Below are 26,277 nucleotides of genomic sequence, written 5' to 3' on the forward strand. Positions count from 1 at the left end.
CACCGTAACAAGTCTTGAATGTATTATTACACATATTACTTGAAGTAGTAGATTGCAGAAACGCAGTAGAGTCCAGGTCATTTGGGGTTGGTCTGACACAGATGCTCCGCCCAACAGGCAGCTCCTACGACAAAAGAAAACAGAAGGTGACATCACGGAAAAATGTATTTCTACTGCACAATGACATGCAGACACCTTGCGGAATTCCTGCTGGCAAGTTGCTTAACTCAATTAAATGTAAATGGTAAATAAAAACAGAATACAATGATTAGCAAATCCTTTTCCACTTATATTCAATTGAATAGACTGCAAAGACAAGACACTTAAGGTGCGAACTGGAAAACGTCGTTATTTTTTGCAAATACTAGCTCATTTGGAATTGGATGCCTGCAGCAGGTTTCAAAAAAGCTGGCACAAGTGGCAAACAAGACTGAGAAAGTTGAGGAATGCTCATCAAAGACTTATTTGGAACATCCCACAGGTGAACAGGCTGATTGGGAAAAGGTGGGTCCCATGATTGGGAATAAAGGCAGCTTCCATGTAATGCTCGTTCACAAACAAGGATGGGGCGAGGGTCACCACTTTGTCAACAAATGCCTGAACGAACTGTTTAAGAACATTTCTCAACCAGCTATTGCAAGGAAATGATGGATTTCACCATCTACAATCCGTAATATCATCAAAAGGTTCAGAGAACTTGGATAAATCACTGGCGTAAGCGGCAAACCCGTAAACCAACATTGAATGCCCGTGACCTTGGATCCCTCAGGCGGTACTGCACCAAAAACCTACGTCAGTGTGTAAAGGATATCACCACATGGGCAGAAAACCGCTATCAGTAACCACAGTTGGTCGCTACATCTGTAAGTCCAAGTTAAAACTCTACTATACAATGCCAAAGCCCTTTATCGACAACACCCAGAAATGGGCCCGAGCTCATCTAAAATGGGCTGATGCAAAGCGGAAAAGTGTTCTGTGGTCTGACGAGTCGACATTTCAAAATATTTTGGGAAAATTGTGGACGTCGTGTCCTCTGGACCAAAGAGATAAAGAACCATCCGGACTGTTCTAGGCGCAAAGTTCAAAAGCCAGCATCTGTGATGGTATGGGGGTGAATTAGTGCCCAAGGCATAGGTAACTTACACATCAGTGAAGGCACCATTAATGCTGAAAGGTACATAAAGGTTTTGGAGCAATGTTGCCATCCAAGCAACGTTATCATGGACGCCCCTGCTTATTTCAGCAAGACAATGCCAAGCCACATGTTACAACAGCGTGGCTCCATAGTAAAAGAGTGCGGGTACCCTGTCTTGAAAATGTGTGGTGCAATATGAAGCCTAAATAGCAGAAGGGAGACTGATGAATAACTTAAGCTGTATATCAAGCAAGAATGGGAAATAATTCCACTTCAAGAATTGGTTTCCTCAGTTCCCAAACGTTTACAGAGTGTTGTTCAAAGGAAAGGCCATGTAACACAGTGATAAAAGTGCCCCTGTGACAACTTTTTGCCATGTGTTGCTGCCATTAAATTCTAAGTTCCAAGATTATTTGCGAAAAAATAATACTTTTTTCAGTGTGAACATTAGATATCTTGTCTTTGCAGTCTATTCAATTAAATATAAGTTGAAAAGGATAAGCAAATCATTATATTTGTTTTTTTTTACCAATTTACACAATGTGACAACTTCACTGCTTATGGCTTTTGCATATTATCGGGGAAGTAATTCCAAATAAATCCAAAGGGAGAGGAGATTTGGGGTTGTTGTTCACAGTGGTTCGCCGTCTCTCCGACCCTGGGAGTGCTCCAACATGCTCTTTGTTCAAAAGCTACTAATAAAAAAAGTGCATGAGCAACATTCTTCTTGAAGACATGTTTAGGAATAATGTAATCCATGCATGTGTCTGTTCAGGATGAGGGCAATAGTTTATCCATCTGCGGGGATTTGTGGTTTCTAAACGGTTGCCTAACAAAATGTGGCCCATGGGTAAAATACCAATGACTTGACATGTTGCTAATGTCTCTGCACTCTGAGTGCATATTGAGCCCTGGCTATGGTCTTTGCTAAATAGGTTTTGGTCCAGCATGTCTGCAAAACTACATGACCCTGTCTTATTCAGGCACAAAATGGATTGGTGTGAACTTGTCAAAAGCAGAACAAAGATGTTGTCTTTGAAGGTGTATGATGCCAAAGTAAAGGATCGGCAGATATTGAAAAGCCATATGTGGCTGATAATCGTATTTTGTTCTCTCCAATGGTTTGACATTCTGATAAACTTCTGGATTTGTGATGCAGAACTTTTCTAAGCAATGTGTCACTATGCCGTTTTAAGCCTCTGTGGAATATGCTATAAACCAGGGGTGGCCATTACGTCGATCGCGAGCTACCAGTTGATCGCGGAGGGTGTGTCAGTCGATCGCCAGCCAGGCTTTTAAAAAATATATACCTAAAAATTAGTGATCATCAATCTTCACCAAGACGTCACTTGATTGACATTCACGGCACCCGAGGGTCTTGTGAGATGACGCTGGCTGCTGCGAGATCGTTATTAAGAAAAATTGACCGACAGGACGGCGAGAAACACTTTTTATTTCAATAGACTGTCGCGCCATACCTTCCGTCAAAACTCTAAAGGCCGTCTGCACAGTTCCTATCTTCACAATAAAAGCGCTGCTTCATGCTGCCTGCGCTAACAAAATAAGAGTCTCGGAAAGCTGGCGTGCACAAGTGAGCAAGCTACGGAATTTGCCGCCAATGTTTTTCTTGTAAAGTGTATGGAAGGATAAATAAGACGTCAAAAACCAACCACTTCCATGTGGTATTGTACAGAAAAGACGACTTTTTTCTCCTCCATTCAAAAATGTCTACGTTATCATCACTACTGTCTGATTCCAATCAATGCAAGTCATAAGAATCAGGTAATACACCAACTTATATTCTTGTCTTCATGAAAGAAAGACATCTATAGACAGCGATTTTAAACTAGACAAACAAGTCAATGGCGTTTTAAAATCGTGTTTTTATCACCTTCGTCTTTTAGTAAAGGTTAAACCGTTTTTATCTTTTAACCTTTTTGAACAGGTCGTGCATGCTTTTATTTCAAGTGGCCTGGACTACTGCAATGCACTTTAGGCTGGCATTAGCCAAAAAAAGCTCTCTTCCGGTCGCAGTTAGTCCAGAACGCGGCAGCACGACTTTTAACAGGGGCCAGGAAACGCCAGCATATAACCCCAATTCTTCAGAGTTTGCACTGGCTCCCTGTTCATTTTAGAATTGATTTTAAAACATTGCTGTTTGTTTTTAAATCTTTACATGGACTGGCACCTCAGTATATCTCGGACCTCATCCAAATTTACATTCTTGCGCGAGCTCTGAGGTCAGAGAGCCAGTTCTGAGGTCAGAGAGCCAGTTCCAGCTCGTGGTGCCCAAGACCAGACTTAAGACCACGGGAGACAGGGCCTTCTCTGTGGTCGGCCCTAAGCTCTGGAACACTCTGCCCCTCCATGTTCAAACTGCTTCCACAGTGGAGTGTTTTAAGTCTCGTCTTAAGACCCACTTTTATTCTTTGGCTTTTAACACTATGTGAGTTGTGTGGTCCTCTGTTCTCTGTTGTCCTGTGTTTTTTATACACTTTGATTTCTATTTTACTGTTTTAATTGATTTTACCTCTTAAAATTGTTTTTAATCATATTTGTTTTCATATATATATATTTTTTTTTTATATTGGTTTTATATATATATTTTTTTTTTTGTTTTTATTCTGTCATTGGTGGAGCATAATATATATATATATTTTTTTTAATATTGTTTTTAACATGGCTGTGCAGCACTTTAGAAACGTTATTGTTGTTTAAATGTGCTATTTAAATAAAGTGGATTGGATTGTATTGGATCTATATGTGTTACACATGCTTTTATTATCATCAAACACATTTAACCTGTTAACAAAAACATCTCTTTCATAAATAAATAAACATAAATGCTATATATGAATTAGGTAGATGCCCTCGATTTGGTCGATTGAAAAGTAGCTTGCCTGCAGAAAAAGTGTGGCCACCCCTGCTATAAACCAAATAACACATTTGCAGATGTATTCATGCAAATTGTAATTTAAAATGGCAAATGAGAAAATGAGGTAATAATACATGTCTGCAGAATCTCATTTTCTCATACTACGTCATCTAAATGTATTATTCAATTATTCAATACACACTGTAGGAGCCTAAATACTGTTGAAGTTCATTTACATTTTATGGTAGGTGCTTTATGTTTATTCAGCCAAGAGGCGACTATTTACTTTATTTGCATGATAACAACATTTATATATTGAATGCTTAAGAGTAATTATATAAAGCTCACTTTAATTGTAATTATTCCATTTGTCAAAATGATTTGATGACATAACTGTTTTAAGTGCATACATGGCGGAAGGATCTGTGTGGTGAGGGGGTTTTTGGACGCAAGGTGTTATGGGTAATTGCTGTCAGGTGCGGTGGAATCGAGCCACACAGTTTTTTGACCTCACTCATACTTATTCTCATTCATACTTTTTTGAACTCGTACTGCAACAAACTCTCTTTATTTTGTCATTCATTTGTTCCCACATCGTGACTGTTTTATGTTTTGAATTATTAAGATCACAAGTGAACCATACAAACCAAGAAGAACGTCTGGAGTTTTGTTTTGTTGTTGCCGCAGCAAGTGGAGTGAATGTGATAGTAGAGGAGCGTCAAGCTTAAGGCTACTTTAGGAATCTACACGCACAATACAAGGAGACAAGACTGCGGAACTTCTCAGTTGACCTTAAAAATAGCTGAGTGGCCCAGGAAGAATAGAAAGAGATGGCCGGACAAGATGGTGGAGTGTAAAGTCTCATGGGTCGAGCTGCGGCGAACCGAGCCCCATCGGCTATGTTTTTGAACCAGGCTTTGCGATGCATCACCAAGTGCATCCAACTGAACAACTCCTGCTTGCACTTTGCCTGATGAGAAGGACCCTGGAGCATCCTCAGCTGCTGTTAGACAGCACAAAGTGGGGGCTGATATTGGACATGACTGTCAGGCTGAAGGAGAAAGGTCTGCTGCCAGACTTTGATTGATTGATTTAAACTTGTATTAGTAGATTGCACAGTACAGTAATCCGTAAAATTGACCACTAAATGGTAACACCCGAATAAGTTTTTCAACTTGTTTAAGTCGGGGTCCACGTAAATCTATTCACGGCGCTCTTAACCCAAAATACTCCGATCTAAAATCAATGTTCTCCATTTAATTAAAATGACTTTTGGGTCTACCCAAAAACATTACCATTTTATTATGTAACATGTTTTCTAACATGTAAAAAAAAACCTCTAGACAAAAAATATTGTCTCAAAAACAATACAATACAGTAGCTTTATGAAGTAATGTAATAATGTACAGCAGTGGTTCTCAACCTTTTTTCAGTGATGTGCCCCCTGTGAACATTTTTTTTAATTCAAGTACCCCCTAATCAGAGCAAAGCATTTTTGGTTGAAAAAAATAGATAAAGAAGTCAAATACAGCACTATGTCATCAGTTTCTGATTTACTAAATTGTATAACAGTGCAAAACATTGCTCATTTGTAGTGGTCTTTCTTGAACTACGTATTTTTCGGAGTATAAGTCGCACCTGGATAATAAAGAAGGAAAAAAACATATATAAGTCGGACTGGAGTATAAGACGCATTTTTGGGGGAAATTTATTTGATAAAACCCAACACTAAGAATAAACATTAGAAAGGCAATTTAAAATAAATAAAGAATAGTGAACAACATGCTGACGGTGGCAGAGGGGTTAGTGCGTCTGCCTCACAATACGAAGGTCCTGCAGTCCTGGGTTCAAATCCAGGCTCAGGATCTTTCTGTGTGGAGTTTGCATGTTCTCCCCGTGAATGCGTGGATTCCCTCCGGGTACTCCGGCTTCCTCCCACTTCCAAAGACATGCACCTGGGGATAGGTTGATTGGCAACACTAAATTGGCCCTAGTGTGTGAATGTGAGTGTGAATGTTGTCTGTCTATCTGTGTTGGCCCTGCGATGAGGTGGCGACTTGTCCAGGGTGTACCCCGCCTTCCGCCAGATTGTAGCTGAGATAGGCGCCAGCGCCCCCCGCGACCCCGAAAGGGAATAAGCGGTAGAAAATGGATGGATGCTATACATTTACCAAACAATCTGTCACTCCTAATCGCTAAATCTCATGAAATCTGATACGTCTAGTCCCTTACGTGAATGAGCTAAATGATATTTTTTGATATTTTAAGGTAATATGTTAATAATTTCACACAAAGTCACTCCCGAGTATAAGTCGCACCCCTGGCCAAACGATGAAAAAAAACTGCGACTTATAGTCCGAAAAATACGACATTTGGAAAAAAGATATAAAAATAACTAAAAACTTGTTGAAAAATAAACAAGTGATTCAATTATAAATAAAGATTTCTACACATAGAAGTAATCATCAACATAAAGTGCCCTCTTTGGGGATTGTAATAGAGATCCATCTGGATTCATCAACTTAATTGTAAACATTTCTTCCCAAAAAAAGAAAACTTTAACATCAATATTTATGGAACATGTCCAAAAAAAAAATTTTGCTGTCAACACTGAATATTGCATTGTTGCATTTCTTTTCACAGTTTATGAACTTACATTCATATTGTGTTGAAGTATTATTCAATAAATATATTTATAAAGGATTTTTCAATTGTTGCTATTTTTAGATTACTATAACGTATTATTTTCGGATCTCCCCATGTCTAACATTAAAAGATTACAGTTGGTACAAAATGCGGCGGCTAGACTTTTGACAAGAACAAGAAAGTTTGATCACATTACGCCTGTACTGGCTCACCTGCACTGGCTTCCTGTGCACTTAAGATGTGACTTTAAGGTTTTACTACTTACGTATAAAATACTACACGGTTTAGCTCCAGCCTATCTTGCCGATTGTATTGTACCATATGTCCCGGCAAGAAATCTGCGTTCAAAGGACTCCGGCTTATTAGTGATTCCTAAAGCCCCAAAAAAGTCCGCGGGCTATAGAGCGTTTTCCGTTCGGGCTCCAGTACTCTGGAATGCCCTCCCGGTAACAGTTCGAGATGCCACCTCAGTAGAAGCATTTAAGTCTCACCTTAAAACTCATTTGTATACTCTGGCCTTTAAATAGACTCCCTTTTTAGACCAGTTGATCTGCCGTTTCTTTTCTTTTTCTTCTATGTCCCACTCTCCTTTGTGGAGGGAGTCCGGTCCGATCCGGTGGCCATGTACTGCTCGCCTGTGTATCGGCTGGGGACATCTCTGCGCTGCTGATCCGCCTCCGCTTGGGATGGTTTCCTGCTGGCTCCGCTGTGAACGGGACTCTCGCTGCTGTGTTGGATCCGCTCTGGACTGGACTCTCGCGACTGTGTTGGATCCATTATGGATTGAACTTTCACAGTATCATGTTAGACCCGCTCGACATCCATTGCTTTCCTCCTCTCCAAGGTTCTCATAGTCATCATTGTCACCGATGTCCCACTGGGTGTGAGTTTTCCTTGCCCTTATGTGGGCCTACCGAGGATGTCGTAGTGGTTTGTGCAGCCCTTTGAGACACTAGTGATTTAGGGCTATATAAGTAAACATTGATTGATTGATTGATTGATATTAATCACATGCGTTAACTTTTTGACAGCGCCAAATTTAAAAATGGTTGAAACCTAAGTGGCTGATTAATTTTTGTATGTTGAAACAACGTATCACTTGTTGGGAGGCTTGGTTTGTCTCATATGCTCAGACATTTACTAGTGGACTACATTTACATTCACATGCACGGTCCTAAATGAAGTGACAAGCCACTGAAATATCTTTGATGCTTTATGGAAGATACCATTGTGATTTGAATACAAGTTTACTGGGAACTAGATGAGGAGATTAAGCTTCTAAAATGTAGGCTTCTGGTTGATGTGCTTTTGATCATTTTGGGCATTACTTTTCAAAGAAGGATTATACTAAATTGACATGCCAGATGGTTTGTTTCACAAAATGCTTAGTTTCCCAAATCCATCTGGTAAAGACTCAATAGCCACTGTACCTCTGCAAGTACCATTCAATAAAAAACAGAAATGGAAAAAAAATAAAATAAAAAAAAGATAATCATACGGTCTCTGAATCGTAATAGGTTTCATTACTAATGCAATACTTTTGAGTAACAGACATGTAATATAACTTTCCGGTCACTTTTTAATATTTTACTTCATTTTCTCTGTGTGTTTTATTAGTGGTGAAAGGCATTTTACAAAGTTTGATGATGAAATTTGTGGCTCATTTAGTAAAATACTAATATTAAGACTTACCTTGGCAGCCTTTATCTGGTCAGGCTTCTCTCTTCAAATATAGTGATCTCAATCTTGAAATGAAATGAGTCAAGAAATCGTATTTCAAGCCCAAGTCAAATGAAAGCGAAAACAAATTAAGCATTTTAAATAAACATTGCACAGAGTGGCTCCGTTCTGAAGTGATCACATTGAATGAAAATGAGCTGTTGGCAGCTGATGACGGACATTTGATGGATGAGGCTGTGAGTTGATGAGCTGGCAATTCTGCTGTCAATGTTGAAATGTGTGTTCAGGTGATACATTCCTGTCAATCGGCACCATGTGCCACTCGCCAAACACAGCACAGCAGCTCCAGTGTTGGGAAAATAACCTTGCACACTGTCCGCTCAATAAACTCAAGAGACTAGGGGGGTGGTTACAAAACTCAGCTGTGAACAATTTTAGCCATATTTGGTTATCCCCATTTTTTGATTGCCGTTCAGCTACATTTGATTAGAATGTTGTGTCAGCCTGAACTTTCCTCAACACACACGCGGGTAAGCCAAAGATTTTACGCAGCTGCTATGAACTACGTATAAACGTATTCTGGTCTTTTCACATGATGCCTTGCATAATGTTATATTTTCTGTAAACTCAGATGGAAAGACAAGATGAGGGGAACCATGTAAGTTACTGCGGCCTTTGGATCAATAACATCTATTGTAATGACATGCACATGCATCTTGTTTTACAGAATTGTACACTAAGGTCAGCAATCTCAACATTTTGGATATGTAGGCTATATACTACAGATGCGCCGATGGATTGGCCACCAATCGGTATCGACTGATTTCCGTGAAAAAGTACATCATTGGCATACGCATATTGTGCCTTTCAATGTCGTCACTTAATTTTTAGTCTTATGGTTTTGAAAGAGGCAAACCTCGTGTGTCTATAAATTTCATCCATCCATCCATTTTCTACCGGTTATTCCCTTTTGGGGTGGCGGGGGGCGCTGGCGCCTATCTCAGCTACAATCGGGCGGAAGGCGGGGTACACCCTGGACAAGTCGCCACCTCATCGCAGGGCCAACACAGATAGACAGACAACATTCACACTCACAATAAATACCTTAAAAAATAAAAGAGCTCATCACCTCTCTAGTTAGCACATTTCACTCAGGGTGCACAAAAAAAATAGCTTAATGATTATTACTCACCTCAATTTTAAATCCATTCATCATTTTCTAAAATTATGTGTGGCGGGGCTCTCCCTTAGAGATAGGGTGAAAAGCTCTGCCATCCGGGAGGAACTCGAAGTAAAGCCGCTGCTCCTTCACATCGAGAGGAGCCAGATGAGGTGGTTCGGGCATCTGGTCAGGATGCCACCCAAACGCCTCCCTAGGGAGGTGTTTAGGGCACGTCCAACCGGTAGAAGGCCACGGGGAAGACCCAGGACACGTTGGGAAGACTATGTCTCCTGGCTGGCATGGGAACGCCTCGGGATCCCCCGGGAAGTGGCTGGGGAGAGGGAAGTCTGGGTGTCCCTGCTTAGGCTGTTGCCCCCGCGACCTGACCTCGGATAAGCGGAAGAAGATGGATGGATGGATGGATTTTCTAAAATTGATTAAAACAATTTTTTTTTTGGAGGGGGGGTGAAAATCCGCTTTAAAAGTGACATTTTAGTTCATGTCTTTGCAAGCAGAAGAAGTTTATTTTGAAAAAGTGTGCTTATAATTCATCTACTATTACAAACAATAGTATTTAGTGTTAAACAATGGTTCAAATGTTTCAATTTTAATCTCACGGAATAAAAAACACTTAAGTACTTTATGTATTGTGACCACTATTTTTGATTATGACGATGTAATGTTAATACTTTGTAAAAGGCCTCAATAAATACTTCAAGTTAAAAAAAAATAAAATAAAAGAGCTATGTGTCCATAGCGTAAAAAACTCAAGAAATAAGTCCTTAGTTAACTTTAAAAAGTAAATATTTAAAACACTTCCTTGTGGTCTACATAAACTGTAATCGTGATAATTTGGGTAAAAATTTAGCATAGATTTTATTTTACTTGTCTTATTTACATGCCTCCACTTCCACTGTGTCTTCTCCCTGTACGCCTTGCTTAAATATCGAGCCTACTTACAGATATAAGTTACAACTATACACTGCTTTGTTTTAAAAATGGCAACAGCAGAGGATACATGTGCACCTAAGATCCGGTGGACCCCACAACAAGATAGAAGTAAAAAGGGAATTTACTTCTTTAAACTACAATGGAGGATGAACGTAAAGCTTTTCGGGTAAACCTGTCCCGTGTAAAGAGATATCTGCTGATGTTAGATGATGAAAAACGTCACATGTCGGGGCAAATCTACACACGGATCGTTTAGAACAAGTTTGGAAGAAGGCAAGAATGTTTTACACATATCTTCACCGTGTCTCCTTGGTTTTATTTAAACCTTTTCAGTATCCCAGATAAACTAAAGCAGTTACCGACAAGTAAGAAAAGTTTGTTTTGCATAATAGGACCCCTTCAAAAAGTATATTAATAACAGTCTATAGAGAGGATAAAATACTTGTAATAGCAAGTTGATGGTAATAATACCGGCCCATATACATGTAGTATCTATCTATACCAAGAGTACTATCAGTTCATGATTAGTACTTGAGTGATTAGATCCATCTATTTATTTTTAATAATCAGTTTGTCATTTGTATTATTGTTTACAAATTCAGGGAATTTGTAAACCAAGGATTTAAATTAGTAGAAGTTGGAAGTGTTTTTGTGTTTATTTATTATGTACTATACACTATTTTGCTCAAACATTTTATGTAATAAAAGAGACTAAATGAAGAGTTAAAATAATGTGTTGATATTAATAAACTGTCAATAGGACTTACCTTAAATACGATGCAAAATGTACGGTTAATGTGATCAGCATAGGCTAATGTTATACAGGTGCTGTTCATATTATTAGAATATCATGAAAAAGTTGATTTATTTCAGTAATTATATTCAGAACGTGAAACTTATATATCAATTCATTACACACAGTGATATTTTTGAAATGTTTATTTCTTTAAATTTTGATGATTAGTACTGACAATTACTGAAAATCCCAAATTCAGTATCTCAGAAAATTTGAATATTAGTTACGACTAGTAACAAAACATATTTTTTAGAAATGTGGACCACTCAGCAGCAGTCCAGTCCTTTTTGTCTTGAGCCCAGGCGAGACGCTTTTGACGTTTTCTCTTATTCAAGAGTGGCTTTACACACGGAATGTGACAGCTGAAGCCCATACCTTGCATACGTCGGTGCGTGGTGGTTCTTGAAGCACTGACTCCAGCTGCAGTCCACTCTTTGTGGATCTCCCCCACATTTTTGAATCGGTTTTGTTTGACAATCCTCTCCAGGGCGCGGTTATCCCTCTTGCTTGTACACTTTTTTCTACCACATCTTTGTCTTCCCTTCGCCTCTCTATTAATGTGCTTGGACACAGAGCTCTGGGAACATCCAACCTCTTTGGCAATGACCTTTTGGGTCTTGCCCTCCTTCTTTAAAGTATCAATGGTCATCTTTTGGACAGTTGTCAAGTCAGCAGTCTTCCCCATGATTGTGTGTCATACAGAATCAAAACGAGAGACCATTTAAAGGCTTTTCCAGGTGTTTTGAGTTAGTTAGCTAATTAGAGTGTGGCACCAGGTGTCTTCAATATCTGACCTTTTCACCATATTCTAATTTTCTGAGATGTTGAATTTAGGGTTTTCATTGGTTGTCAGCTATAATCATCTCCTTTTTGGCAAAAAAACACTTGAAATGTATCAGTCTGTTTGGAATGAATGTATACATTCTACAAGTTTGACTTTCTAAATGGAATTAATGATATAAATCCACTTTTTCATGATATTCTAACAATATGACCAGCACCTGTATAGTGTAGGGGTGTCCAAACTTTATACATATGTTTTATAGCACAGGTTGCTGACCTCAGGACTACAAAGTTGCATTACACCTACAATGACTAATTATTTTTTTATGTAAATATGTATTTTTGTTGCCTTACTGGTTATGATTTTTTTTTTTTAATAAAATAATTTTAGTTATTCCTTTATTGTATTGCTCTAACAGGCCAATCATTTTAATTGGTCAAACACGGTTCTCTAATTGCCCGCAAAATTTGTCTGGGGGGGAAAAACAAAAGATTTGAAAAGTTATAAAATATATCAAAGACACGGAACAGGATACAACTCGAAGGCCTCTCTCGATGGGGTCAGTGAGCAGGAGTCCTCTGGGGGAATAGAGCTTGTCGTTCTGCTCCTGCACATATTTTGCAATCTTTTTCAAAACCTGAAAAGGAACACAAAGGGTAATATAAACAATGTAAATGATGGATTATTAAATGTGAACATTTCAATAGTCAAAACGTTTACATCAAGATGAAAGGGACAAGTGCTAGGAAATGAATGGATGGATGGATTGAGTAGTTTGAAACTAAAACAGGTCTTATAGTTCTGGTTGGTAAGACTTGTAAAGATTAAATCTTGAGTGTGGTTGAAACTGTTGAAATGCACACTTTCCCATTTGACAATTAAGATACATTGTACTAAAAATTAACAGACTTGCAAACATTTAAGGTTATAGAGAGCCATAATTATTTTGACCCAAAAAATTAGTGCATTCATACTTTGTTTAAAACAGGGTTACTTCTCCCAGTGATGTTCTTCTTTGAACACAATCATCCAATCAAGCATTAACTCTGCTACGCTCACTTCTGCGTGTGTGGCCCTTTTTTATATAATGGTGTACACACACTGGACCTTTGGTACCACGCTGAACTTGGGAGATTGCCCCTCCTTTCTGCACACAAGGTGGTTTATGCTCACACTGAGCATTTGTGCTTCGGCCCGTTTGCTTGTCCCATCCCTTCTACATTGCTGTATTAATAAAAACACCATGACTTTGTCGATTACTTCCAATATTATTTATTATGAGTCGTTTTGAAAATCTTCCTTTGGCAAAGTGGCACCAATAACATGGCTTGAGCTTTTGTAAAGAGTTGATTTTCCCCCCCTTCATTTATATCTGTGATATTTCATAAAAGTTAAGATAAAATCAATAATGCCGATAACAGGGCTTGCGCTTTTGTAAAGAGTTGATTTTCCCACTTTCATTCAAATCTGTGATATTTCATAAAAGTTAAGATAAAATCAATATTGCCGTCAAACTTCAATAATAAGGTTGTTTGAATCAAATTATGAATGTATAACAACCTATACTCCGCCTTGCAAAAATGCAAAATGGTTCATTCATCCAAGTAGAGGCAGACCCAGCATGGAACACTTCACTGTTCACTCAACACTGGCATCATACTTATCAAAGCTCACCTTTATGCATTCACACTAAGCGCAAACATTTGAGGACCCAGGATGAGGTGATGGAAGAATGGTAAAAATATGTCTAATAATATATACAAATATATTATAATATAAATATATAAATACACGTATAAATCTATTTGTATCAGCATCAGACAGGGTTATGTTTAAGTTTTACTTATCTATATTTGTAGTGCATTCAATGATTCATGTTCAAAACAGAGGTGTTAGTTTTAAAAGCCAAAAGATTTAATCTACAGTCAATACTAATTATTATTCACTGATCATAATCCCACATGAATCAGCAGCGTTTAACTTTATGAATTATGTGGCCTCTAACATTATGTGATTAAAATAATAGTAAGATGCAACGCCATGTAACTTAACAAATAAGCATTTTTTTGTGGTTCCCAAACTTTATAAAAAAAATAGTACGGCTATATCTACATACATATATATATATATATCCATCCATCCATCCATTCTCTACCGCTTATTCCCTTTCGGGGTCGCGGGGGGCGCTGGCGCCTATCTCAGCTACAATCGGGCGGAAGGCAGGGTACACCCTGGACAAGTCGCCACCTCATCGCAGGGCCAACACAGATAGACAGACAACATTCACACTCACATTCACACACTAGGGCCAATTTAGTGTTGCCAATCAACCTATCCCCAGGTGCATGTCTTTGGAAGTGGGAGGAAGCCGGAGTACCCGGAGGGAACCCACGCATTCACGGGGAGAACATGCAAACTCCACACAGAAAGATCCCAAGCCTGGATTTGAACCCAGGACTGCAGGAACTTCGTATTGTGAGGCAGACGCACTAACCCCTCTGCCACCGTGAAGCCCATATATATATATATATATATATATATATATATATATATATATATATATATATATATATACACACCTATATACACATATATCTCAATTACTAAAGTGATTAGTGCGTTACTAAAAAAAAACGTAAAATATCTGGAATAATGCAGTTGAAATACGTTTCATATGAGAGCCGTGTGCACAGCTATTCATTTGAAAAAATATATATTACTTGCCACTTAATTTTACATGTAGTTTAAACGTAGTGGTTTTCTAATCCAGCAGATGTCACCATTACGAAACCCCACCCAAGACCGCTTGTCCCTTTTTTGGGGTCGAGGGGGATGCTGGAGCCTATCTCAGCTGCATTCGGGCGGAAGGCGGGGTACACCCTGGACAAGTCGCCACCTCATCGCAGGGCCAACACAGAAAGACAGACAACATTCACACACTAGGGCCAATTTAGTGTTGCCAATCAACCTATCCCCAGGTGCATGTTTTTGAACCCACGTAGTCACGGGGAGGACATGCAAACTCCACACAGAAATATCCCAAGCCCGGGATTGAACTCAGGACTACTCAGGACCTTCGTATTGTGACGCACATGCAGAAAAACACATGCAAACATTGTGCTAAAGTTTAATGGAGCTATAAATAACATTTTGAAATTCCAGGTCAAATGATGCTTAAATTGCACAAAAATATCTACAGCTGTACAGGGATTGACTTGACCCCAAAGAGGAGCATTATGTGGACAAACTATTGCTAATACTCCTTTCCCCCCCACAACTTTAGACATTTGGTATTGTAGTTTGTCTCTGTCTGCTCATTTGTATGACTACTTTTAGAGAATTTTACACATTTTTCGTTAAATAATAAGATGATACTCAGGAGGAATAATCCCTCATTCAGACAAATGTGCTTTTTTCATTTTAATTTAGAGAAAACCCCGGAGGGTTGAACATCAATTAGGGATCTCCCGATCCAGGTTTTTGCACTTCCGATCCGATACCGATATTGTTTCTGCACTTCCGATCCGATACCGATACTGGCCGACACTGGCCTATCCGAGCTTGTATTAAAGTATAATAAAGTTATTTAGCCTACTTAGTTGTCAGTTTCATGTTGAAAAGGGTTTTAGTACTCTTGATAACTGATAACAATTAGCCAGCTGAATTAGGTGAGTTTGAATAATACATAATGGTTGGTATTCAATTTTAAACACAAAATAGAAAAAAATATAAATGACAAACAGAAATGGCAACATTAAACAGTAAAAAAGTGAACAGTATAAAGTGCAAATAATGCTGTAAACATTATTAAAGAAAGCAAAACACGCAAACAACCTGAGTGGGATAAAATGTCTATAACTCAACATCAATACTTGCTCTTGAACAAGTGTAAACTTAAAAAAATAAATAAATTAATTAAATATATATATATATATACACATTCCTTTCAATTGTTTGCCCCAATCAGGGGGGGGCAAACAATTGAAATCCAAGTATAATGGGGGGGGATTCTTTCTAACAAAGACGAGCACTTCAAGATGCTCAGGTGTCAGCCTGCTCCTGTGTTTATCAATGATGAGTGCTAAAAAGCCTCTCACTCTCAAGAGTCATTATATGTCTTACCACTTTACCACCACGCTTGACTTTATTGTGGCATGTTTTGCACTCCACCTCTTCATATTTTTGATTTTGTAGGGTTAAATAATCCCACACAGCTGACATTTTTACCGTAACTTTTACTTCACACGGCCGTCTTAACGGTGTTGAAGGCGTGCTGGAAAATGCGGAACGGAGCTTAGGGAGCAGCAGAATAGTGGAATTCATTATTTAAATCGGTATGTTGGAAAACACGGCCCGGTTTTTTTTTAAAAACTGGATCTGGATCGGCATTTTCCCATGCCTTGCCGATACGCATTATTTGGCAAATATCGGCGGCCGATCCGATCCAAATATCGGATCGGGACAACCCTAACATCAATGCCTACTGTCAAAAGGTAATTTTCCAGCCACAGTAGATGCTGCAGTGGAGTGTTTCTTACCGATTTTGTGAGCTCTTAACATTCAATAGATTACCTTCACTGATACATTTCTTTAACCTTGCAAATATCACTCACCTTCTCGTAGTGTGTCTCCATACACAAAAAGACGGTATAAGCTGTGAGGCAGGCCAAACACCCTTCAATATAAGACTGGCTTCCAAGCTTCTCTGCCTCAGCATACAAGTTATTCAACGTCCTCACCGTCTCCTCAAATTGCTGTTTGTCGATCTTTAAAACAACATAAAGAAGACCAGTTATAATAGTCATTCTTATTAGTTGAATCAAAAATATGCAATCGAGGGGATGATTGGTCTACTTCCAGATTTGGAAATCCCTCCTGCAACGGTTGGCATGTGCTTGATTAAGCATTTGTTCTCTGACTGTAATCACTTAAGTTGAACAAACACTGGCACACGAACAAACTACACATCGTGAATCTCCAGAGCTACATAAAGGTCTTCACTAAAATAAAGACATATATCAGTTGCTCTGTAGAAAATGAGCCACGATGATTAGCTGATATTTGAATCGGCTTCTTGCCAGGCCATCGCACAGAGTGTTCATGCTAGGAAAAGAAAGAACCTTCTGACCAGACAAACAAGCAGCCGAGGGCGTCTTGCTTGTTTGACAACTTTCCAAAGTTCTGCTCCTGTGTGATCAAGGAATGTGGCAACAGGCCATAAACGTCAGCGGTCTCAGGCACATTCGGTACACAACATTGAAACGCTTTCTTCTTCATCTAATTTTCCAACTCTCGGCAGGCAGTCATTCAAACCACATTTCTCTGCCAGAGCATCTGTCCATTACATTTGGCCCTGATATTGATCATTCCAACAAGATTACAAGTGTGGAGGAATATATTTTCCTGATAAAAAACAATCAAGAAACTAAAAAGGCTTTGTAACAAAAATGGAAGACAAAATCCATAGAACTCTGATTTCTCACATCATTAACAGTCTTGAAGTTTAGGTTTGGCGGTGGCTGGGGGAACCAATTTGAATGTCAGGGATGAATTGATTGCTTTTTCAGTTTTGGCTCTCCGTAGTACAGCATATATTACAATTGCCTGTACTTCCCCACTACATTATTGAACAAAACAAGTTTTCACTAGCACATAATTATGGAGTAGAGGGCCAAATCTAACAGCTACTATGGTTTAAACAACACAGACTGTAAGTGTATTTGCAGTATTTGATTCCCTGGGAAACAGCAGAGCTCATATGAAGTACACAAATTGTTAATTTCCCTACAGCTTGCTGATAAAGAAACCACTGTTGAATCAATGTTTCAAAAATGTAACTCGTACAAAACAACTGGCAATCATCCTCGCTCTGAAGATCTTACCATGTAGGATGAGAATGACTCTGAGAAAAGGAAAGGATCCGCGCAGGATTACACAGAAAGACCTTAAATATGATTACCATATTTTTCGGACCGTACGGCGCACCGAATTATAAGGTGCTATCAAAGGGGTCATATTATTTTTTTTTTTTTCGACATTTAAAACAATTCCTTGTGGTCTACATAACATGTAATGGTGGTTCTTTGATCAAAATGTTGCATGGATTACCAGATTAATTAATATCAAGATAATACGTGGATAGGAAATAATGAGCGTTAAAAGTATATAAAACAACCTTTAACGGAGTAATCAGTGCAAATTCATGCATTCTTCCACTCTGCTCCCTTGTACTGGAGTGTGAGCTGCATGCTTTTCTCGTCGTATTGTCAAATCTTGCATTCTTCCTCCCTTTTTAATTAACTCTCGGGGAACTCTGAAGAAACGTTTATCCTTTTCGCGATTTGTACAACCGACAAGCATTATGCATTTTTTCTTTGAGAAGGGCTAAATGGCGCCTAGTACCAATTGAAAACAAGGTAGTTGACCAGCCCGAGTATTAATTGGGCAGCACGTGAGCTGGATGTCACGTCAGAAACATCCCAGCGACAGTGTCACAGGTTATTTTCCCAAACAAATGTTTCTTCTTCTCACAATACATGTATGTCAATTTCCCTGATATTCTGCATTTAACAGCGGATTTCATTTTATTGAACAATTATGTGACTCCGTCCACATTTACGTTTAAAAATTGAATTTAATTATTATTGATCAGGCATACGAGCACTTTGTCAAATAAAAAGTAGCAACCATGTAGACATTCCAAACTTCTAGTACAGTGGTTCTCAACCTTTTTACAGTGATGTACCCCCTGTGGAAAATGTTTTAATTCAAGTACCCCCTAATCAGAGCAAATATTTTTGGTTGGAAAAAAAGAGATAAAGAAATAAAATACAGCACTATGTCATCAGTTTCGGATTTATTAGTTTATATAACAGTGCAAAATATTGCTCATTTGTAGTGGTCTTTCTTAAAGTATTTGGAAAAAAAGAAATAAAAATAACTAAAAACTTGTTGAAAAATAAACCAGTGATTCAATTATAAATAATGATTTCTTCACATAGAAGTAATCATCAACTTAAAGTGCCCTCTTTGGGGATTGTAATAGAGATCCATCTGGATTCATGAACTTAATTCTAAACATTTCTTCACAAAAAAACAAATGTTTAACATCAATATTTATGGAACATGTCCACAAAAAATCTATCTGTCAACACTGAATATTGCCTTGTTGTATTTTTTTTTCACAGTTTATGAATTTACATTCATATTTTCTTGAAGTATTATTCAATAAATATATTTATAAAGGATTTGTGAAATGTTGCTATTTTTAGAATATTAAAAAAAAATCTTATGTACCCCTTGGCATACCTTCAAGTACCCCCATTTGAGAACCACTGCTCTAGTAAACATGCTCATTTTTTCTCTAATTCGCTTCTTATCTGTTTCACCGTCACAACATCTGGAATTCACATGCACGTGGCTCATTAATTGTTTTTTGTCTATAATTATGTTTTTTATAAATCGTGAGAAGCCATAATCAAAATCTAAATTTAGCTGCTTCTGCTTGGACATAAACACTGCGGTAGCTTTTGAACTCCGGTGAAAAAAAGTAACCATATGAGTAAAGAAGTGACGTTGGTAACACCACTGAGTTGCAAGGCTTAAAGTGTGCAAAAAGCAAATTATGTGCGGTTCCGATCCCGCCTTGCGCACATCCACTTCCAATTTACGTGCAATATCAGTCACAATAGTGATGCCATGGTTTGGTATTTTAAGCTCCCAATCAGTAACAGCTGCTTGTAAAACCTCAGCTATGCTGTTGCAAGGCTTCTGCGCTGTGCCCGCAAAACATACTTTCTCTCAAACAACAAATTTATTCTCACCGTTTAATCTCACAAGGCCCCGTACCCTACTGTAAGACATAAGGATAGAAGTCAGCAATCTTACCCTGGTCTCCAGCTCAGAGGGGAACTTGGTTTGGAACTGGCACACAGTGCCATTGGTATAATCTCTCTGTATGAAGACTTTGGCAGAAACTGTAGCTTGTTGTCTAATGTCCTGCAAACTGTGAGTCTGTGAAAACAATACATACATTTCAAACATCAATACAAGTGAACATTAAAATGGTTTTGACTGTGTTATCTTATTATTGATGTGTATTTTATTGTGATTTTTTTTAATGTCAATGTAGGTCTCACTTAGACCTACATTTTGATGATTGGCATCTTTCAGTTAAAATCAACAGGAAGTTGGCAATTACCCCTTCAAAATAAAAGTTTTGTAAAAAGACGTCACATTTTTCCAGACAAAACTGCTTGTAACTTCTGTTAGGAATGTCGTAGAGACATGAAACAAAGACCTCTATGTTGGTCTGACTAAGACCAGGGCTTCAGTCGCGGGGGCAGCAGCCAAAGCGGAGCAGCCAAAGGCGGACCCGACCAACGCTGTAATATTTGCCTTTGAGGGGATTTTGGTGTTTTGAAAAGTTGGTTGGTTGAAATGTATTTAGAATACATATATACAGTATCAATATGATCACATATTTTACATATTTGTATTTACATGTAGACATGCACCTGGGGATAGGCTGTTTGGCAACACTAAATGGTCTCTAGTGTGTGAATGTTGCTTGTTTGTATTGGCCCTGTGTTGAGGTGGTGACTTGTCCTAAGTGTACACCACCTTCTGCCCCAGTGCAGCTGAGATAGGCTCCAGGACCCCCACAACCCCAAGAAGGACAAGCGGTAGAAAATGGATGGATGGATGTCCAAAAAGGACTAGGAAGAGGCAAAACTTATCTAATCCAACCCCCTTTTTCACTTCATAGGAATTACTGACACATACTTCATGTTTTCATTTTGTACACAATTTACATCAATTAATTGTAAATACAACACTTCTCTTCATAAATAGTTAAAGTCTGTTATGATTCACTTAATCAAAAGGAAAATATTATTTTCAATAAGTTTGCGAGGTTTATAATAATTCTTCTTCTTTGTACTTTGTAGACACCTGGTAGTTCGAACAGTCTCTTAAACTGGATCATATTAGTACATTTTTTGGATTTCTTTGCTTAATTAATTCCATAATTTAATTCCACATACTGATATGCTAAAGATTTTAAGTGTTGTATGTGCAAACACATGTTTTAAACTGGATTTTCCTTAAGGTTCTATTATCTTTTTTTGAAAACAATTGTTGTACATTCTTGAATAGATGGTTTATTAGTTGCTTTTTATATAATTTTAGCTCTTTGCAAATGCACCAAATCATTGAATTTCAATATATTTGATTTAATAAATAAAACGTTTTGTTTGTTCTCTATATCCAAAACGATGTATTATTCTAACTGGCCTTTTTAGTAACACAGTCATATTTCATTTATTATAGAGATTGAACAGTTTTGGTCCCAGGGATAAACTGCAATATATCTCGAGCGCTGTTGATATATTTTTACCTAGCTTAACATATTGCTTCCTGTTGGTTAAGTAGCTTCCTATTTAGTTCAAGATCAATCCTCTGATGCCATATTGTTCTAATTTATCATTTGAGATATAGTGATTAATTATGTCAAATGCTTTAGTAACTTTATTGGGTTTACGGCCCTGGCGCGGTTTTGTACTGTTTTTGTACCGTTTCTGTATTTGTTTAGATTATTATTTTTTTGCTTGTATGTTGCATATTATAAATAAAGGTTTATAAGAAAAATAAATAAATACAAATTATATTTTTAAATGATAACCTAGCTTTTCAAACTCTTTTACGTTGATCGAATGAATGAATGAATGAATTTATTTAATGAATTGAATCAATTAATTCATTAATTAATGTATTTATTTATTTCAGCAGACAGACATATAGAGCAACACTTCATTCAATATGTTGGTTATATAGTCCAAGTTTCAACAGCAGATCTGATGGATACATGACATTTTCAGAACAAGTATAACATATGATAATGGATGATAATGACAAATGTTTTTTTTTGTCTTTTTTTGACAATAGCATTGAGCGACCATGAGATTAGCTCCAAATTGCCAGGGTATCTTTCGTCTTCTGAAGCCTTGTCTGGTGTGTTATGTCCCTTATTCCACAGTGAGTTCTATTGCACCTGTGTCCCACAGTTGAGATACTCCAAACAACTGGTCACATTTTGATAAGTTTCCCAGCAACACATTTTTTTACCGCAAGGTTGAACACTCTTAGGCTTGAAGACAGTTTAATTTCTGAAATGGTCCCACATTTTCACCCCCGCTATAGATAACGTTTGAGCCTTGATATATGGAATTTATCATGTTATGTTTGAATTTCAGGACACCCCTGAGTTCATGTGGGCCATATCTGAGTGAAGACATTCATTCTGTAATGATCTGTTGTCTGCCTAAATCAGTTTTTTTCAACCACTGTGCCGTGAGACACAGTCTTGTGTGCCGTGGGAAATTATGTAATTTCACCTAATTGGGTTAAAAATATTTTTTATAAACCACTAATTATAATCCATAAATGTGCCAATGTTGGGTGTCTGTGCTGTCTAGAGTTCGGCAGAATAACCATGTAATACTCTTCTATATCAATAGGTTGCAGCAGATAGCTTTGTTGCTTTGTAGATGTTGGGAACGACGACAAGGGTGCGCAGGTAAAGGGGTGTCTAACGCTTAAAGCAAAAATAAACAAAAGGCGAGTGCCGCTAAGAAAAGGCATTGAAGCAAAACGAAGCTAAAACTGAACTGGCTGCAAAAAAAAAAAAATCAGAACGCTGGACGACAGCAAACACTTACAGTGCGTGGAGCAGACGGCGCACACAAAGTACATCTGTACATGCCATGACAATCAACACCAAAATAGGAGCGCAAGACAAGAACTAAAACACTACACACAGGAAAACACAAAAAAAAACTAAATAAGTCATGGGGTGATGTGAAAACATTGTGACAGTACACCTACTTTGAGACAAGAGCTATAGTGATGCATGGTTGGTTATGGTTTGAATTCATATCCAGCAATTGCGAGAACGACTTTTTACTGTCAATATCGGCCGCTGAGTTTCATTTTTTTATGTTTTCTGCTGGTGGTGTGCCTTGGGATTTTTTCTATGAAAAAAATGTGTCTTGGCTCACAAAAGGTTGAAAAACAATGGCCTAAATGACATACAATATTTTGTTTTGGTGGTTATTAAGGCGCTCCATAGAAGCTAGGGCTGGGGGATATATTGATATACTCTTTGTATATCGTCTGTCTCTGTGCGACATAGAAAATGTCTTTATCGTGATATGTTCTCACGCAGTTGCTTTTAGCTGCGGGCGTTAAAGGGGAACATTATCATCAAACCTATGCAAGCGTCAATATATACCTTGATGTTGCAGAAAAAAGACCATGTATTTTTTTAACCGATTTCAGAAGTCTTAATGGGTGTATTTTGGCAAATTAAACGCCTTTCTGTTTATCGGTCTTTTAGCAATGACGTCAGAACGTGACGTCTCCGAGGTAACACACCATATTCATTTTCACATTACAAACACCGGGTCTCAGCTCTGTTATTTTCCGTTTTTTCGACTCTTTTTTGGAACCTTGGAGACATCATGCCTCGTTGGTGTGTTGTCGGAGGGTGTAACAACACTAACAGGGAGGGATTCAAGTTGCACCACTGGCAAGAAATGTACCAAAGTGTCTTCACATTTGACCGGCAATGCTAAGACAGACATGGCACAGAGATGTATGGATAACCTGCAGATGCATTTGCAACGATTAAGTCAACGAAATCACAAAGGTGAGTTTTGTTGATGTTGTTGACTTATGTGCTAATCAGACATATTTGGTCACGGCATGACTGCCAGCTAATCGATGCTAACATGCTATGCTAATCGATGCTAACATGCTATTTACGCTAGCTGTATGTACATTTGAAACTAGATACCCACATATAATGCGAAACAAACACTTACCAATCGACGCATTTAAGTTGCTCCAGTGTCACAAGATGCGAAAGTCCTGATCGTTTGGTCTGCAAATTTTACCGGCGATGCTAATAAGGCAGCCATGCAATGGGCCACTTCATTAGGTACATCCATGCTATGCCCGAATAGCGTCAATAGCTATTCGCTCAATAGCTTCAATTTCTTCTTCAATTTCGTTTTCGCCATCTGCCTCCATATTCCGACCATCTGTTTCAATACATGCGTAATCTGTTGAATCGCTTAAGCCGCTGAAATCCGAGTCTGAATCCAAGCTAATGTCGCTATATCTTGCTGTGGTAACCGCCATGTTGTTTGTATTGGCAGCCCTGTATGACGTCACAGGGAAATGGATAGTGGTTTTGAAGATAGCGAAAATAAGGCACTTTAAAGCTTTATTTAGGGATATTCCGGGACCGGTAAAATTTTGAAAAATAATTAAAAAAATACAACAAGCCACTGGGAACTGATTTTTATTGTTTTTAACCCTTTTGAAATTGTGATAATGTTCCCCTTTAAACTGCATGCGTTTCTCCCTCTTTCTTGTCTCTCCTTCTCACAGAGACTTAAAACAAGCGCAGCTTCTTACATACGTCACGCGTGCAACGTCACAAGCCCTCCCCTAGCAGAGAGGTAGCGACATGGGTAACATTAGCTTGTGGTGCTAACGGTGTGTTGCGAGTGGTAATACGAGAGAGAGAAGGTGCGAATCTGGTAACAAATGGTGGAATAATTAATTCCCAAGAAAAACAGCATAGGGTGCATCGTCTGGCGGTGGTTTGGCTTCAAGCGGGAATATGTTCAACATTTATACGGCAGAAGCGTTGCTGCAAAAAGTAGCAGCGCTGCTAATTTGTAGCATCATTTGAAAAGTCACCCGCTAGAGAACGAAGAGTGCTTCAAACTGTGCATGTCAACATCTCCGTTCGGTGCCACACCCACAAAATGCCGAAGCAACTGTTTCCACATCAACACTAGTAGGACGTATACTATTTGATATGCAGCTCAATATTTATGTGACACTTATTGAAATATCTTGTCATCAAGCACAAAAGTGCACTTTTTTTGTTTTTAAAGGCCTACTGAAACCCACTACTACCGACCACGCAGTCTGATAGTTTATATATTAATGATGAAATATTAACATTGCAACACATGCCAATACGGCCTTTTTAGTTTACTAAATTACAATTTAAAATTTTCCGCGAAGTGTCGTGTTGAAAACGTCGCGGTATGATGACTCGTATGATGACGTGTGCGTTTGACGTCTCGGGTTGTAGCGGACATTATTTTCCAGCCCGATCCAAGCTATAAGTAGTCTGCTTTAATCGCATAAATAAACAGTATTCTGGACATCTGTGTTGCTGAATCTTTTGAAATGTGTTCAATTAATAATGGAGAATTCAAAGTAGAAAGATGGAAGTGGAAAGCTTTTAGCCTTTAGCCACACAAACACACGGTGTTTCCTTGTTTAAAATTCCAGGAGGTGAAGCTTTACTATGGATCAGAGCGGTCAAGCGAACATGGATCCCGACTACTTGTCAACCGGGAGTTTTCGGTGTGAAAATTGTGGTAATAAGTTGGCTCTTACCGGAGACACCCCTGGACAAACCCCTACGACTTTCAGGTACTATTTGATCTCAATAAAACATTAGCAACACAATAGGCGGATCAGGGATTTTCCAGAATTATCTTAGTAAACTTGTCTAATAACATCTGAATCGCTCCCACTGCAATCACCTTATTTTTTACTTTTTATAGTCCTTCACTCTTAATTTCCTCATCCACGAATCTTTCATTCTCGCTCATATTAATGGCGAAATTGTCGCTTTCTGGGTCCAAATCGGTCTTGCTGCTGGTGGCTAAGATTATAAACAATGTGAGGATGTGAGGAGCCCTACAACCCGTGACATCACGTGCACATCGTCTGCTACTTCCGGTACAGGCAAGGCTTTTTTATTAGCGACCAAAAGTTGCGAACTTTATTGTCGATGTTCTCTACTAAATCCTTTCAGCAAAAATATGACAATATCGCAAAATTATCAAGTATGACACATAGAATGGACCTGCTATCCCCGTTTGAATAAGAAAATCTTATTTCAGTCGGCCTTTAATGCAGTGGTCCCCAACCTTTTTGTATCCGCGGACCGGTCAACGCTTAATAATTTTTCCCGCGGCCCGGGTGGGTGGGTAGGTGGAAGTTTTGTCCTTTTTTTTTTTTTTTCTTTGTCATGAAAAAGGGAGGTTTTTGTGGTTGGTGCACTAATTGTAAGTGTATATTGTGTTTTTTATGTTTATTGGGGCGGCATAGCTCGGTTGGTAGAGCGGCCGTGCCAGCAACTTGAGGGTTGCAGGTT

General features: G+C 38.5%; 1 protein-coding gene across 1 annotated transcript in view; it reads right to left on the reverse strand.

Moving 5' to 3' along the window:
• golga7 (golgin A7) overlaps positions 1 to 26,277 on the reverse strand; it is a 27,462-nt gene continuing 1,185 nt past the window's right edge. The window contains exons 2-6 of the mRNA XM_061906962.1: positions 19,917 to 20,042; positions 16,643 to 16,795; positions 12,565 to 12,666; positions 8,349 to 8,401; positions 1 to 124 (exon numbers count right to left, since the gene is read on the reverse strand). Of these exons, the coding sequence (XP_061762946.1) occupies positions 8,360 to 8,401; positions 12,565 to 12,666; positions 16,643 to 16,795; positions 19,917 to 20,042 (423 nt within the window). The 3' untranslated portion in view covers positions 1 to 124; positions 8,349 to 8,359. The remainder of the gene's footprint in view (positions 125 to 8,348; positions 8,402 to 12,564; positions 12,667 to 16,642; positions 16,796 to 19,916; positions 20,043 to 26,277) is intronic.

Source organism: Nerophis ophidion, linkage group LG07, assembly GCF_033978795.1.
Source record: "Nerophis ophidion isolate RoL-2023_Sa linkage group LG07, RoL_Noph_v1.0, whole genome shotgun sequence".
Lineage (NCBI taxonomy): Eukaryota > Metazoa > Chordata > Actinopteri > Syngnathiformes > Syngnathidae > Nerophis > Nerophis ophidion.